The sequence below is a fragment of the Xenopus laevis genome, chromosome 2S (assembly GCF_017654675.1).
Source record: "Xenopus laevis strain J_2021 chromosome 2S, Xenopus_laevis_v10.1, whole genome shotgun sequence".
NCBI lineage: Eukaryota > Metazoa > Chordata > Amphibia > Anura > Pipidae > Xenopus > Xenopus laevis.
The window spans coordinates 43960072-43973936 of NC_054374.1; the positions used below are offsets into that span (position 1 = coordinate 43960072).

Below are 13865 nucleotides of genomic sequence, written 5' to 3' on the forward strand. Positions count from 1 at the left end.
GGGAACATAGGGCAGGCAGAGTATGGCACACACAGGGAGCATAGGGCAGGCAGAGTATAACACATGCAGGGAACATAGGGCAGGCAGAGTATGGCACACACGGGGAGCATAGAGCAGGCAGAGTATGGTAAACACAGGGAGCATAGGGCAGGCAGAGTATGGCACACACAGGGAACATAGGGCAGGCAGAGTATGGCACGCACGTGGAGCATAGGGCATGCAGAGTATGGCACACACAGGGAGCATAGAGCAGGCAGAGTATGGCACACACATGTAGCATGGGCCAGGCAGAGTATGACACACACAGGGAGCATAGGGAAGGCAGAGTATGGCACACACAGGGAGCATAGGGAAGGCAGAGCATGGCACACACAGGGAGCATAGGGAAGGCAGAATAAAGCAGGAGACAGGGAAACTTATCAGGACTCTAAGATGAGCAGTTAAAACTCTGGTACATACAGTGACACAATGCTGGTGCCCCTCCAGCAGTTTGTATGAGGTGAGACCAGGTGAATAGGGCCACTTTCAGTCTGGGTCTGAGTATGAACAATACAGGGATTTAGGGGTGTGAACAAAATAATTGTTACAGGTGTGAACAATGCTGGATCTTACTGTCTGAATTTGAAGTTTAAACAATGCAGCAGGCAGATTTTAATGTGGGGGGGGGGGGGTCATGGGCCAGATGGTTGGTTGGACAGCACTGACTTAAACTGGCCATAGACGCAAAGATCCGTACAATTTTCGGATCTTGTTTGGAGTGTCCCGACATCTGTCGTGCCATGCCGATCGGTCAAGTTAAAAAATTTCTGTTGGCTGCAATAATATGTCTGCATGTATTGCCGATCTGACGATGTTCAGTGGGAGACAGTCACCAGCTTTTGTCGGACATAACTTTCGTACGATTGCTGTTGGGGGCAGAACATCGGCTGATCTGTTCTTTTTCTACTTTATTTGATCTGAAAGGTTAGTGGCAGGTCGGGAGATGGGGGAAGTATGATCGTTCGAGGATTTGAACAATCGGATCTTTACATCTATGGCCAGCTTTAAATGACTGACTTTAAGGAATTAAGTGTAAAAATAAAAACTGGATAAATAGGCTGTGCAAAATAAAAAAAAATTCTAATAGTTAGGCAAAAATGTAATGTATAAAGGCTGGAGTGCCTGGATGTGTAACATAATAGCCAGAACACTACTTCCTGCTTTTCAGCTCTCTTGGTTTACACTGACTGGTTACCAGGCAGTAACCAATCAGAGACTTGAGGGGGCACATGGGTCATATCTGTTGCTTTTGAATCTGAGCTGAATGCTGAGGATCAATTACAAACTCACTGAACAGATATGTACCATGTGGCTCCCCTTCAAGTCGCTGACTAGCTCAGAGTTAGAGAGCTGAAAAGCAAGTAGTGTTCTGGCAATTATGTGACACATCCAGTCACTCCAGCCTTTATACATTACATTTTTGCCTAATTATATTAGAAACATTTTTTATTTTGCACAGCCCATCTATTTACACATTTTTTATTTTCGCACTAAACTGTTCCTTTAATTTAGCTATATCCGATATTTTAAGTTTTACACTGCAGGGATAAATATTCATCCATAAGAGAAATGTATAGAACAGAAGTTGCCCCAGTTTTACATTAATTAAATGGAGAATAACGGATAAATCATTCTACAATACAAATCTCATTCTATTTGGTGTCCAATTGTCACTTTCTTCTCCAGCCTGTCTGACTGTCACATTTCTACTAGTTTGTTTTACTTTCCTATTGTTTTGTCTTTTCTCTATGCTGCCACCTTGTGTTCATTTTGCTGTACACTACCCCCTTATTTTTGTCAGTTGGAAACCTTGTGATACTGCTCCTCCCCTTTTCTCCCATATTCTGAATGCGGACACTTGAACCCTTTAACGCTTTAGGAATAATCATGTAGCAGTTTTAACTTCAGCACGGTCAGCAATGTAGTGGTGCACCGATTGGTATACAGGTATGGGACCTATTATCCAGAATGCCTGGTGTTTTCCAGGTAATGGATCTTTCTGTAATGTGGATCTTCATACCTTCAGTCTACTAGAAAATCATGTAAACATAAAACACACTAGGCTGGTTTTCCTTCCAATAAGGATTAATTATTTTAGTTGGGATCAAGTACTGTTTTATTATTACTGAGAAAAAGGAAAAAAAAAAAAAAATGTCATTATTTGGATAATATGGAGTCTATGGGAGGCTGCCTTTTCAGTAATTCAGAGGTTTTCTGGATTATGGGTTTCCTGATAACAGATCCCATACATGTACACCTTTTGTAGATGGTTTCTAGGACGAACATAAACGGGTGGTTTGCTTCACCTTCACTTTTAGTATGTTATAAGAATGTTCTATTCTTAGCAACAAATTAAAACCAGTTGCAAACCGTTTTAGCATATCAATGTCTATGTCACACTAAAAGGCAGTTTTTCTGTGGTTAGTTCTAATATCACACACTGATAAATCTCACTTTTTATTAAAGGGGTGGTTCACCTTCAGGTTAACTTTTAGTATGTTATATAATTACCAATTCTAAGCAAATTTTCAATTGGTCATTATTTATTTTTATAGTTTATGAATTATTTGCCTTCTCCTATCATTCAAAAGGGGGTCACTGACCCCATCTAAAATCAAATCCTCTCTAAAGCTACACATTTTTTAACTTTTTATTACTCCTCTTTCTGTTCCAACCCTCCCCTATTAATATTCCATATTCTCATTCAAATCAATGCATGGTTGCTAGGGTAATTTGGAACCCAGCAACCAAATTGCTGACACTGCAAACTGGAGCTGCTGAATAAAAAGCCAAATAACCACAAATAATAAAAAATGAAAGTCAATTGCAAATTGTCTTAGAATATGGCTCCATGGATCATACTAAAAGTTAACTCAAAGGTGAACAACCCCTTTAATTCCTATGGGATTTTTAGTGTTGTATTTATCACCGGAGTTCACCTTTTGATAAATATGCTTTTAAATATACCATAGGAATGAATAGAAAATGAGCAAGTTTTTCTGTTGGGAGTTCTAATCTCACACTGATAAAACTGCCCCTAAATGTTAAAGGCAAACAATCCCTTTTACTAAACAGGCATTTTGGTGCTGTTTTGATGTTGCGTGAATATAAAATTCAGCTTCATAAGATCATGACACCATGCAAGAATTACTCCTTTGCAATAACATTATATATAAACAAAATAAATACAGATCTGAATTTGATAGAAAGTTGCTGTTTTATTTTTTTTACAAAAAGGATTTAATCAAATAATCCAAAGCCCATGTCGTCATCAGACTCTTCAGATTCCTCCTTCTTTTCTTCTTCTTTCTTTTCTGTAAGAAGAAAAATAAAATGCCTCAGTTTTAGACAAACAATGCAACCAACCCCAGCATTTATTTCTGCATACAGTACGAAACAAAGGGGATCTAAACCGATAGAAAATTAATAATTACATTAATTCTGTTTATTAGTGGTTCTTGAGTCTACAAAGGCTATTTACAGGCTTTCTGCTCAACAGCTCTGTATAGTCGGTTAACCCTAAAATTGCTTAATCGCTTTGAGAGCAGTCGAGTATAAAATTGTGAAAATCTCAGACAGTAATGAAAACTGCAGACATGTTCCCATTTAAGTATGGTTAAACAAGATGAAAGGAGGTTGAATTTCACAACTACTCAACATTTCTCAACTCTATCAATACAGCATCAAGTATGTCTATATATTTGCATACCTGCTGGTGCAGCTCCTCCGGCGGCTGGAGTAGATGCAGGAGCTGCAGCGGCAGCGCCCCCAGATGGTACAGATGAAAGCTTGGCAAGACCTGAATTAAAGTATACGTTTAGTATTCCAAAATGATCACAAAATAAATTGGCAAAAGGAAATTTCTACACAACAGATGTAAAATAAATCCAAATTTTGACTATATAGTGTAAAAGTGCACTTGCCACAGAAGAGGGAGTGATATTATATACAAGTATGGGATCTATTATCTAGAATTCAGTTATCCTGAAAGAATCCAAATGCGGAATTACTATTTGCCAGTTTCTCTTCATTAGTAGTGCCAGACCAGGAGATTAGTTGCCCGAAGTAGGGAAGATTTGTCGCTGGGTGTCTAATCTACCCAAATGCCTTCCCGTCTGCAAGAATGCGAATAGCAAGAGGGATGCCATATATTTCCGAAGTCGCCCCAAAGATGTTCCCTGAGGAAAATTTGGAAATTAGAAGCGGTTCGTATGCCACCCTGCTGTTGAATCCTATTCTTGCCGGTTGGAAGGCATTTCGGGGAGATTAGTCGCCCGAAATAGGGGAGATTTGTTGCTGGGCGACTGATCTCTCCCATCTGCCACTACCCTTAGGGGCCACAAATTAGGCATTAAATGTTCTGCGCAGAGTCCATGGTACGGCACAGTGGAAAGTTTACAGTGAATGGACTACTGCATAAGCTGGAAGCCCAAACACACTGCCTTGCACAAATGCCCTCTACTGCTAATCTTGCAGGGGCCAATGAAGGGACATTCTAAAGGCACCGGTTTAGGCTAGTTAAAGAAAAAAGTGGAAAAACGGTTAACATTAAATCACATGTGCAACTGGTGATCTGGTTTATTTCTGTGTTGCTTCAATAGAATCAGATGCTAAGAGCTAATTTGATATTAAACACGTTTATGACGTTATACAATATCTCGTCATTGTCATGTCAGGATTTGTTTCATACGTTTCATTAAGAACAAAATAAAAAAATGAACGATAAGCTGGGTAGCCATTTCATCCATATTTGCATGGTATTTAATAAATAAACCTTACCAGAGTTCACAACATCATCAAGATCTTTTCCACCGAGTTCACCAATCACCTTTCAAAAAACAAAAAAGTTAGGTATATATTCAACTACAACTGCTAAGAAACAAATACTTTACACCCAAGGCAAAAAACATGTTGTTAACCCAAAGATACAATTTGAGTATGCTGTAGCCAATGATATTGTTAAACCTACAATACACAGAATCGGCTTATCTTTTAATTGTTGGGTTATATCAGGCTTATATGCAACATGTTGCCTATAGCCAGGTCAAAATGTATTGCAAAGTAATTATCCATGGAGAGCATATACTGTTATTACATTGTCCTTAGTGACTTGATTTTCACCAGAATAATAGCTCAACCAACCCGGATTATCTAGTAGTCAGGAAAGATATTTTGGGCAGGCATACAGGAAAATAGGTTGGTTATCAGTCAACTGTTGATGGCAGCGAAAAATAACTCTTGCTTATTTTTAATGGGATTGTTTTATGTATATGTATAGACTAGTATAGAATTTATTATGCAGAATAGTTGGTACCAGAGCAGAGAAAAATGGCAGGTATAATGGGCATGATTTTCTTTACTATACAACTAAAACAGAATTGAGCCAATGCATATGCTCAGTGAGTCAGATATAAGGTCCAATCACACATGTCCAAGCTTCGGCTAATGGATGGGATATATCCAAAAATCAAAGAGAGGTTTTCATTAATTCTACACTCCGGTCAAACAAATAAAGGGGACCTGTCACCCAAAAAAATTATTCAAAATCCTATTTTATCACATTAGTCAAGCAAAATGAACTTTAATTACACTGTATAAATTATTTGAATCTTGTTCCCTTCAGTCTGGGAATTCATAATTATAACAACTGTTTTTAAGGCAAGTCTTGTATCATCTCAGAATCTTGTTTGTGCACCAGAATGGGGGACCTGATGTCCATCCCCATGCACTGGCTACACAATTAAATGGTAAAGAGAACTGGGGGAATGTGGGGAGAGCAATGACATCTAGGAAGTGCTGAATGGAAAGTGAAAGTAATTGTCTGCCCCACCTCTATGCCCATGGCATAGAGGAGGGGCAGACAATATTTGATTGACAGCTGAGATTTTTAAATGAGTTTTCAACAGCTATGAATGCTTTAATAAAAAATAGAAATTGGATTTCATGTTTAATTTGAAAATGACTTATTATACAGATTTGTGTGTCTGGGTGACAGGTCCACTTTAAGGTTTTTTTTATTAATATTTTGTTAACAACACATCCCAATAGAGCTTGCTTACAACTTTGTATATTTCACGTGAAAAAACAAACACTGGAGTGTACCATTATCCTTAACATTCTTATAGTAGAATTGTGTATGTCACATTTCTATTTGCAGACTCACCTTTTTGACACGTTCATCATCTGCATCAATGCCAACGCTTTTTAAGATGCTTTTAATATCGCCGGCTGAGGGGCTGGTTTTGCCACCAAGGGCAGCAAGTAGGTAAGCGGCCACGTAACGCATTCTAGGAAGCAACAAACGAATAAATATCTGGATTAAAAACTTAAATAGAAATCCTGCCAAAGTTCAAAGTTATGTTGCTCAGAATATATTATTTAATTCTCTTAGGGTGTTTAGAAACACCTTGTTGTTCAGTCTTAATATTAGCAGTGGAAAATATTTCCTACTACAGGTATGGGATCCGTTATTCAGAAACCCATTATCCAGAAAGCTACAAATTACAGAATGGCCATCTCTCAGACTCCATTTCATCCAAACAATCCAATGTTTAAAAATGATTTCCCTTTTTCTCTGTAATAATAAAACAGTAGCTTGTACTTCATTGGAACCAAGATATAATTACAGAAACCCCCATTTTACGTTTTTCAGGGGACCAGAGAAAAAAGGTGTAAAATCCAGGAAAATGTAAAATCAGGGAAATATATTATGCATAAATATATAGATGGGACCACAAAAAAAAAAAAATTGTAAAATTAGGGAAAACGGGATGTAATGTTTACATAACTTAATAGTAGACTTAGGGTCAGGATACAGGCAGATTTGGGGAGATTAGTCGCCCGGTGACAAATCTCTTCTTCGGGCGACTAATCTCCCAAACTGCCTCCCCTGCCAGCTAAAATTTAAACTGCCAGCGGGATGGCACTCGTTTTCCGAAGTCAATCCCATTGGCGATTTACATTTTAGCCGGAGGGAAAGCAGGGGAAGCAGTTTGGGGAGATAAGTCACCCCGAAGAAGAGATTTGTCGATGGGCAACTAATCTCCCCGAATCTGCCCGTGTGCTCTGACGCTTAAAGTATGGAGATCCAAATTATGGAAAGATCATTATCCGGAAAGGATAACAGGTCCCATACCTGTACTAGCAGCAACAGTAGCGAAGATTTTATTAAAAAATATACAACCCTTCACTCCCATAATTCCTACTCTATTTCTCTTATCCACCACAGCCATTTTGTGGTTGAAACCTGACCCTAGTGGGGCAGTGGAACATCTCTCACAAGCAAGCAATCATGCAGAAGGAAAATACTGCTGCTAAACTTAAACTACATGCTAGGAATGCACTGAATCCAGGATTCCGTAGGATTCGAATTCGGCCGAATCCCTGTGCCTGGCCTAACCGAATGCTAATTTGCATATGCAAATTGTGGGCAGGGCAGGATTCCTCATGACTTTTCATCACAAAACAAGGAAGTAAACCAATTTTTTCCCACTTTTTCCTTTTCTGACATTAATTTGCATATGCAAATTAGTATTCGGTTCGGTATTCGGCCGAATCTTCCACAAAGGATTCAGCCGAATCCAAAATAGTGGATTCGGTGCATCCCTACTACATGCACACAATACATATTGTTTTTGTGGTGTAACATGGCCACTAAAACAGTGTATAAAAATAATATGAGCGGTAGTACACAGGGAGCAATCTGCTAGTAAGGCAGCTCCTGATTTGCTAGTGTGGAACTACACCAGGATTACTGTCTCATACATGACTTCCATCTTATTAGTGACTGGAGAAGTCTAGACCCATAAAATAAAGGGGATGACACCCGTGTACCCTGCTACGTTACTTATCAGCAGGCCCAATTCCGCCCATCTATGCCGAGAGCACATATCTATCCTAAGCAGCCCTCACACCATTACGGGCGGAAATAAACGATGAAATGCTTCTTGTCTAACTCTGCCTTCCCTCATAAGCCACCTGCCAGCGCTCTGTACAGCTCAAACCAACATTCCACTCACTTTAAGTCTATAACAGACACGAAACGATGTGCACGCTCCTGTACTCCGACACCGAAAGAGAAGGAGGGAAGGGGTTTCCTAGCCAAAGTCACAGGGGCCTCGGGTCAAAGGTCAAAACAGAGAGCTCCATGGTCCGGCATCATATATCAACATCTTTGAAACCATACAATTTCTAGCTGCGAAAAAATGATAATTAACATCAGCGAGCAGACTTTCACTTGTTAAATATATATTTTATTTCGAGCGCACAGCCGCGCATGCGCAGCATGGTGACAATCCGCGTTCCACTTGTAGGACAGCTCGTGTAAGTACCCGGAAGTGAAATGCACCACTTGCGCATGCTCTGTGGGGCTTGTGGGCAAGGGGAAAATGAAACGCATGCGCCCTAGTCCAATAAAATACAAGCGTTCCAAAATGGTAGCGGCTAGTTCCTATCCTATGGAAGGACTTGACGTCACGGTCATGTGATCCTACCATGTGACTGCTCCACTGCGGCTTACCTATTTGTGAGCTGCAAATTCAAACATGGGAAAGTGGTAATGGGTTCTAGTGGCGGGCTGCAGACTCTTGACAGGACCTGCAACTAAATTCCAGGGTTGCCAACTTGTATTGTAGGTTTAGTACAGGTTGCAACTTCTACCTCAGGTTTTGGGGCAGTTCATTGTGTCGCTGGATGTTTGTAGGGATTGAAGGGATCACTGCCTCTGAATTTCTGTGGGGTGAGGGGGGATCACAGTGAATTAATGTCAGACTGTATTCAATATTTAGACACCCAAATGCAGCTACAATATTGTTGTTGGAGCTGGGGGTTTTTTTTTACCATTACTCTCGCACAATAATGGTGCAACAATGGCAAGATAAAAATGAAAGGCAAGACATACTGACACAGCTATAATAATATCATATTCATTAACCATAAACAGCTTTGCTTTTCTCCCATGCACTGAAAGTCTCCCTTAATGGAGAATAATGTAATGGACAACTTGGGAACAATAAATTGTATAGAAACTGTTGCCTTGGTGTTTCATGAGCTGACGGAAAATGTGGAGCGCCCAGTCAAGTAATAGAACATGGGATAACGGTCATGAGAGGGACTTCTATTTAAGGAGAGAATCATTGCCCCTAAAACTTTTTAAAGGACCAGTAACACCAAGTTAGCTTAACACTTAATTCCCCCCCTCTATATAAGTCAGGCTTACTCTCCCCCTTAGTTTTCTTTTTAAATCTTGAGCTTCAATCTGATTTCCAAAGTGCTTCATAACAGAATGTGAAAAGGTGACGGCCGCTTGAATTCCTCTGTGCGCTGAACCATAAGTCCGCTTCACATGGATGACCTAAAGCACCTAAGCTTTTTTTTTTTTTAAGCATCTGCAGTTCAAATGTCTGTTTCTTTTCCTTCAGACAGCTTTGGGGGTAATATTGTGAGCATATATATTAAAGGAACAGTTCAGTGTAAAATTAAAACACTGGGTAAATAGACTATGCAAAATTAAAAAAATGTTTTCAATATAGTTAGCCAAAAATGTAATGTATAAAGACTGGAGTGATTGGATGTCGAACTGAATAGAACAGAACCCAACTTCCTGCTTTTCAGCTCTCCAACTCTCAGTTAAGGTGGCCAAACACGGCCAGATTAAAGCTTCTGATATGGGTCCTTTAGACCGATTCGGGAGCTTATCTGCCCATGTGTGGGGACCCCCAACTGGTCCCCCCAATCAATATCAGGCCAAAAATTGGGCAGCTACAGATCGAGAAAGTTTGATTTTTTTCTTTGATCCAGGATCGCATCGGCTAGTTGATGCGGTCCTGTGACCCATCAGCGCCCATTCACAGCATTGTAATCTAAACGTTCAGCCCCAGGGCCAAATGTTCGGATTAACCTGATATCGTCCAGCCGTTTGTGAGCATATTGGGTTAAGATTCGCTCGCTTGGCGACCTCTAATAGTGTATGGCCACCATTAGTCAGCAACTCTCTCTGGACATGAGTAACTAAGTGCGTCAGTGATTGCTTTAGACCAGACCCCTGCAGCTTTCACTGTGAGCAGGAAAACCTCTGTACCTATGTGTCTCTCAAAAGCTCACTGACAGCTGTTAACATTGGGGGGGTACGGCAGGGGCAGAGCCCTGAGATAGTCATCCCGGTGGGCCCGGACCCCCAGCCCGACCCTGACAACATATGTAAGAGCACAGCCTGCCGCTAGACATGTAAAGTAAAATGTGGTAATAACTAAGCTGGTATGCAAGAATATGATAGAAAAAATGTTATTTCAGATACTGGAGCATACAACTACCAGCATCCTCCCTGCTAATGCAGGAATATGTGGAAGTGCCACAACAGGATCAAACTTTTTGTTATATATGTGACATTTGGTACTAAAGTTACACTTCCTACGCTAAATGCAGAACCCCCTGTACCCCCTCAGTGGGGGCCCCGTTACTGCCTCAGAGATCTCTGTATGTCTCTAGCCATTGCTAAACTACCCAACTGTCCCAGTGATAACTAGTAGCTGAGCTGTAGTTCAGTTACAGACAGATATCTAAGCAGGGCCGTCATTAAATGAGGACGGGGGGGGGTCCAGTCAGGGGTCCCAGGAGATATGATAGGGGCCCTGGTTCTAAAGCTGCTGTTTATAGTTTATTAGTGTTGTTTTAGAATGTGCAAGTTTGATATGTCGGAGATGGGCTTGTGTTCAAGCAAGGACCGCCTTTACATAAAAGGCTATCGCAAGGTAAGGCTGCTCTCTAAAGTGGCTGCTGACAAAGGTACCCAAGGGGTTAAAGGGAATACTTAACCAATTATTAACATTGTGTATCTTTCATGTAAATGTCATTAAATAGAAATATAACAGGGTTTAGTTTAGTGTTTTCCCTGAGCGTTACATTTCCCATATTTAGAGTTAGAACTTACTAGTGAGAGTTGCCATGTTATTTGCTCTATCTGTAGAGATCATAGTTACATCTAGTTGAAAAAAGACAAAGTCCATCAAGTTCAACCCCTCCAAATGAAAACCCAGCATCCAAACACACACCCCTCCATACTTTCACATAAATTCTATATACCCATATCTATACTAACTATAGAGTTTAGTATCACAATAGCCTTTGATAGCACTCCGATTATGGTGAAAAAATTGGTACTTTATTCGTGCCTCAAGCTAAGCGACGTTTCAAGCTTCTCCAGCCCTTTATCAAGCTTGATAGCTTGATAAAGGGCTGGAAAAGCTCGAAACGTCGCTTAGCTTGAGGCACGAATAAAGTACCAATTTTTTCACCATAATCGGAGTGCTGCTGAAGTATTTTCTTATACGTGAACCAGACCTGGGCAGACAGGGTCACAGACGGCACCCAACGCTGCAAAGAGCGGTGAGAGTGTGTGTGTAGCACTACTTTGTGTTTTTTGGACAATAGCCTTTGATATTATGTCTGTCCAAAACATCATCCAAGCCATTCTTAAAGGCATTAACTGAATCAGACATCACATCACCCAGCAGTGCATTCCACAACCTCACTGTCCTGACTGTGAAGAACCACCTATGTTGCTTCAAATGAAAGTTCTTTTCTTCTAGTCTAAAGGGGGTGGCCTCTATGGTGATCTGCTTTATGGGTAAAAAGGTCCCCTGCTATTTGTCTATAATGTCCTCTAATGTACTTGTAAAGTGTAATCATGTCCCCTCGCAAGCGCCTTTTTTTTCCACAGAAAACAACCCCAACCTTGACAGTCCACCCTCATAATTTAAGTCTTCCATCCCTCTAACCAATTTAGTTGCACGTCTCTGCACTCTCTCTTGACCCCAATATACAACATTGTGTTGGTGTTCTAAAGGGAAAGTATAGGTATGGGACCTGTTATGCAGAATGCTCAGGACCTGGGGTTTTCTGGATAAGGGATCTTTGCCTAATTTGGGTCTTTGTACCTTAAGTCTGCTAGAAAATAAGGTAAACATTAAATAAACCGAGTAGGCTGGTTTTGCTTTCAATAAGGATTAATTATATCTTCGTTTGGATCAAGTGCAAGGTACAGGTTTGGGACCTGTTATCCAGAATGGTCGAGACCTGATGTTTTCCGGATAACGGATCTTTTCTTAATTTGGATCTTCATACCTTAGGTCTAGAAGAAAATCATGTAAACATTAAATAAACTCAATAGACTGGCTTTGCTTCCAAAAAGGATTAATTGTATCGTAGTTGAGATCAAGTACAAGCTAATGTTTTGTTATTACAGAAAAAAAGGAACTCCCTTTTTAAAATATGGATAATGAGTTTCCGGATAATGGATCCCATACCTGTACTGTTTTATTATTACAGAGAAAAAGGAAATAGTTTTTGGGTGATTTGGATAAAATGGAGTCTGTGGGAGACGGCCTTTCTGTAATTCATAGCTTTCTGGATAACGGATCCCATACCTGTACATCCTGATTTAAAGTGGCTATAATTTGCTGTTGCACAAGGTGACCTGGAACCCCATGAAAACTGAGGTAGAATTGTCTGATGTTCCCATAAGCTTATGCTTTAATACGACTGAATCAACGACATCCCCATACAGTGAAACGGAATGTATTTGCTACATATGTCTGGTGTTGTACAGTAACGCAGTCTCTAGTTTGTGTAGGTTTAGGCCTGGTCTTTTGGGTTATACCTGGGTATTCGTGAGTTTTCAAATTGCATTGGGGGGGGGGCTTCTGCAGATATAATATCAAGTTACAGATAATGGTAAGATGTACGTGCTCCATTGAATTGTAAGTTACTATAATTATGGTACAGTTATGGGATCCGTTATCCGGATCCGTTACTAGCACCTAGTATGCCCTGCCGTGGTTATAAACGGTACAAAGAATTGATCTGGCAGCCCATTACTGGCCCCAGCATTTAAAGGTATTGTTCACCTTTAAATTAATTCTTAGTATGATGAAGAGAGATATTCTGAGACAATTTGCATTTGGTTTTCATTTTTTATGATTTATGTTTTTTTTTTGTTATTTTGATAGACACCACTGTATAGAAGTTGCTTGCTCCTAACAGAGGATCATGTGAGATTTGTGAATACAATATGACAGCCAGGGCCTGGCATCAGTCAGTCTCATGACAGGGAGCAGATCTAGGGATTTGTCCTATTCCCCTATGGACCTATTTATTTCCCATGAGCCCCTTCATGTTACCCAGCACGGCCTCCCTCTATAATGAAGGGCTAATGAATCGTACTCCGGTAACAACCCGGGGCTCATGGTTACCAGTAAAGGGACCTATGGGGAGGCTGGTGGTGGGTATTAGAGAGTGAGGGCCCTGTGTGAGGGTGGGTTTGGGGCCCTGTGTGAGGGCAGGTATTAGATAGTGAGGGCCCTGTGTGAGGGCAGTACTAGAGAGTGAGGGCCCTGTGTGAGGGCGGGTTTGGGGCCCTGTGTGAGTGACGAGGCCACAAAGGCCCGGGCCTAGGGCAGCAGAATATTAGGGGTGGCATGGCGCCCAGCCGTTTACAGGGGAACACAGCTCCCCAGTGCTCCAGGGGGCTCGCATGTGCGCTCGCACCGGAGGGGGGTATGTGGGCACTAGGACTGCACGGCCAGGCACCAGGACTGCCCGCCCACTAAATCCAGTGCTAGGGAATCCCTGGGCCCTATGCTGTTGTCTGGCTACGGTCCTGCTAACTTCAACAAGTCCACGGGCACCACCAGTGGCGGATTAAGGACATGTGAGGCCCCTAGGCTACACTTTCCACAGGGCCCCCTTCTAGGGCTGGGCTTTATTTCGTCGTGGTACTCCCCACTTTTTTTTAAAGAAAACCGCCACCCGCCGTGTAAATTAACTCTCTA

The 13865-nt window shown here is 41.2% G+C and overlaps 1 protein-coding gene across 1 annotated transcript; it reads right to left on the reverse strand.

The window, feature by feature from the left end:
• Window positions 1-3237: 3237 nt before the first annotated feature.
• Window positions 3238-8096, reverse strand: XB5843130.S (uncharacterized XB5843130 S homeolog). The gene is made up of 5 exons (NM_001097965.1): window positions 8058-8096; window positions 6203-6326; window positions 4819-4867; window positions 3749-3838; window positions 3238-3353 (listed from the first exon to the last, which is right to left on the reverse strand). Exons 2-5 carry the CDS (start codon window positions 6323-6325, stop codon window positions 3280-3282), a joined length of 336 nt encoding a protein of 111 aa, NP_001091434.1. The 5' UTR covers window position 6326; window positions 8058-8096; the 3' UTR covers window positions 3238-3279.
• Between the last annotated feature and the right edge of the window lie 5769 nt (window positions 8097-13865).

Coding starts and splice junctions, on each gene's coding strand:
- XB5843130.S (NM_001097965.1), bottom strand. CDS start 6,325: ATGCGTTACGTGGCCGCTTACCTACTTGCTGCCCTTGGTGGCAAAACC. Junction 4,868..6,202: donor ATGATGAACGTGTCAAAAAG/GTGAGTCTGCAA, acceptor GTTTTTTGAAAG/GTGATTGGTGAACTCGGTGG. Junction 3,354..3,748: donor CGGAGGAGCTGCACCAGCAG/GTATGCAAATAT, acceptor TTCTTCTTACAG/AAAAGAAAGAAGAAGAAAAG.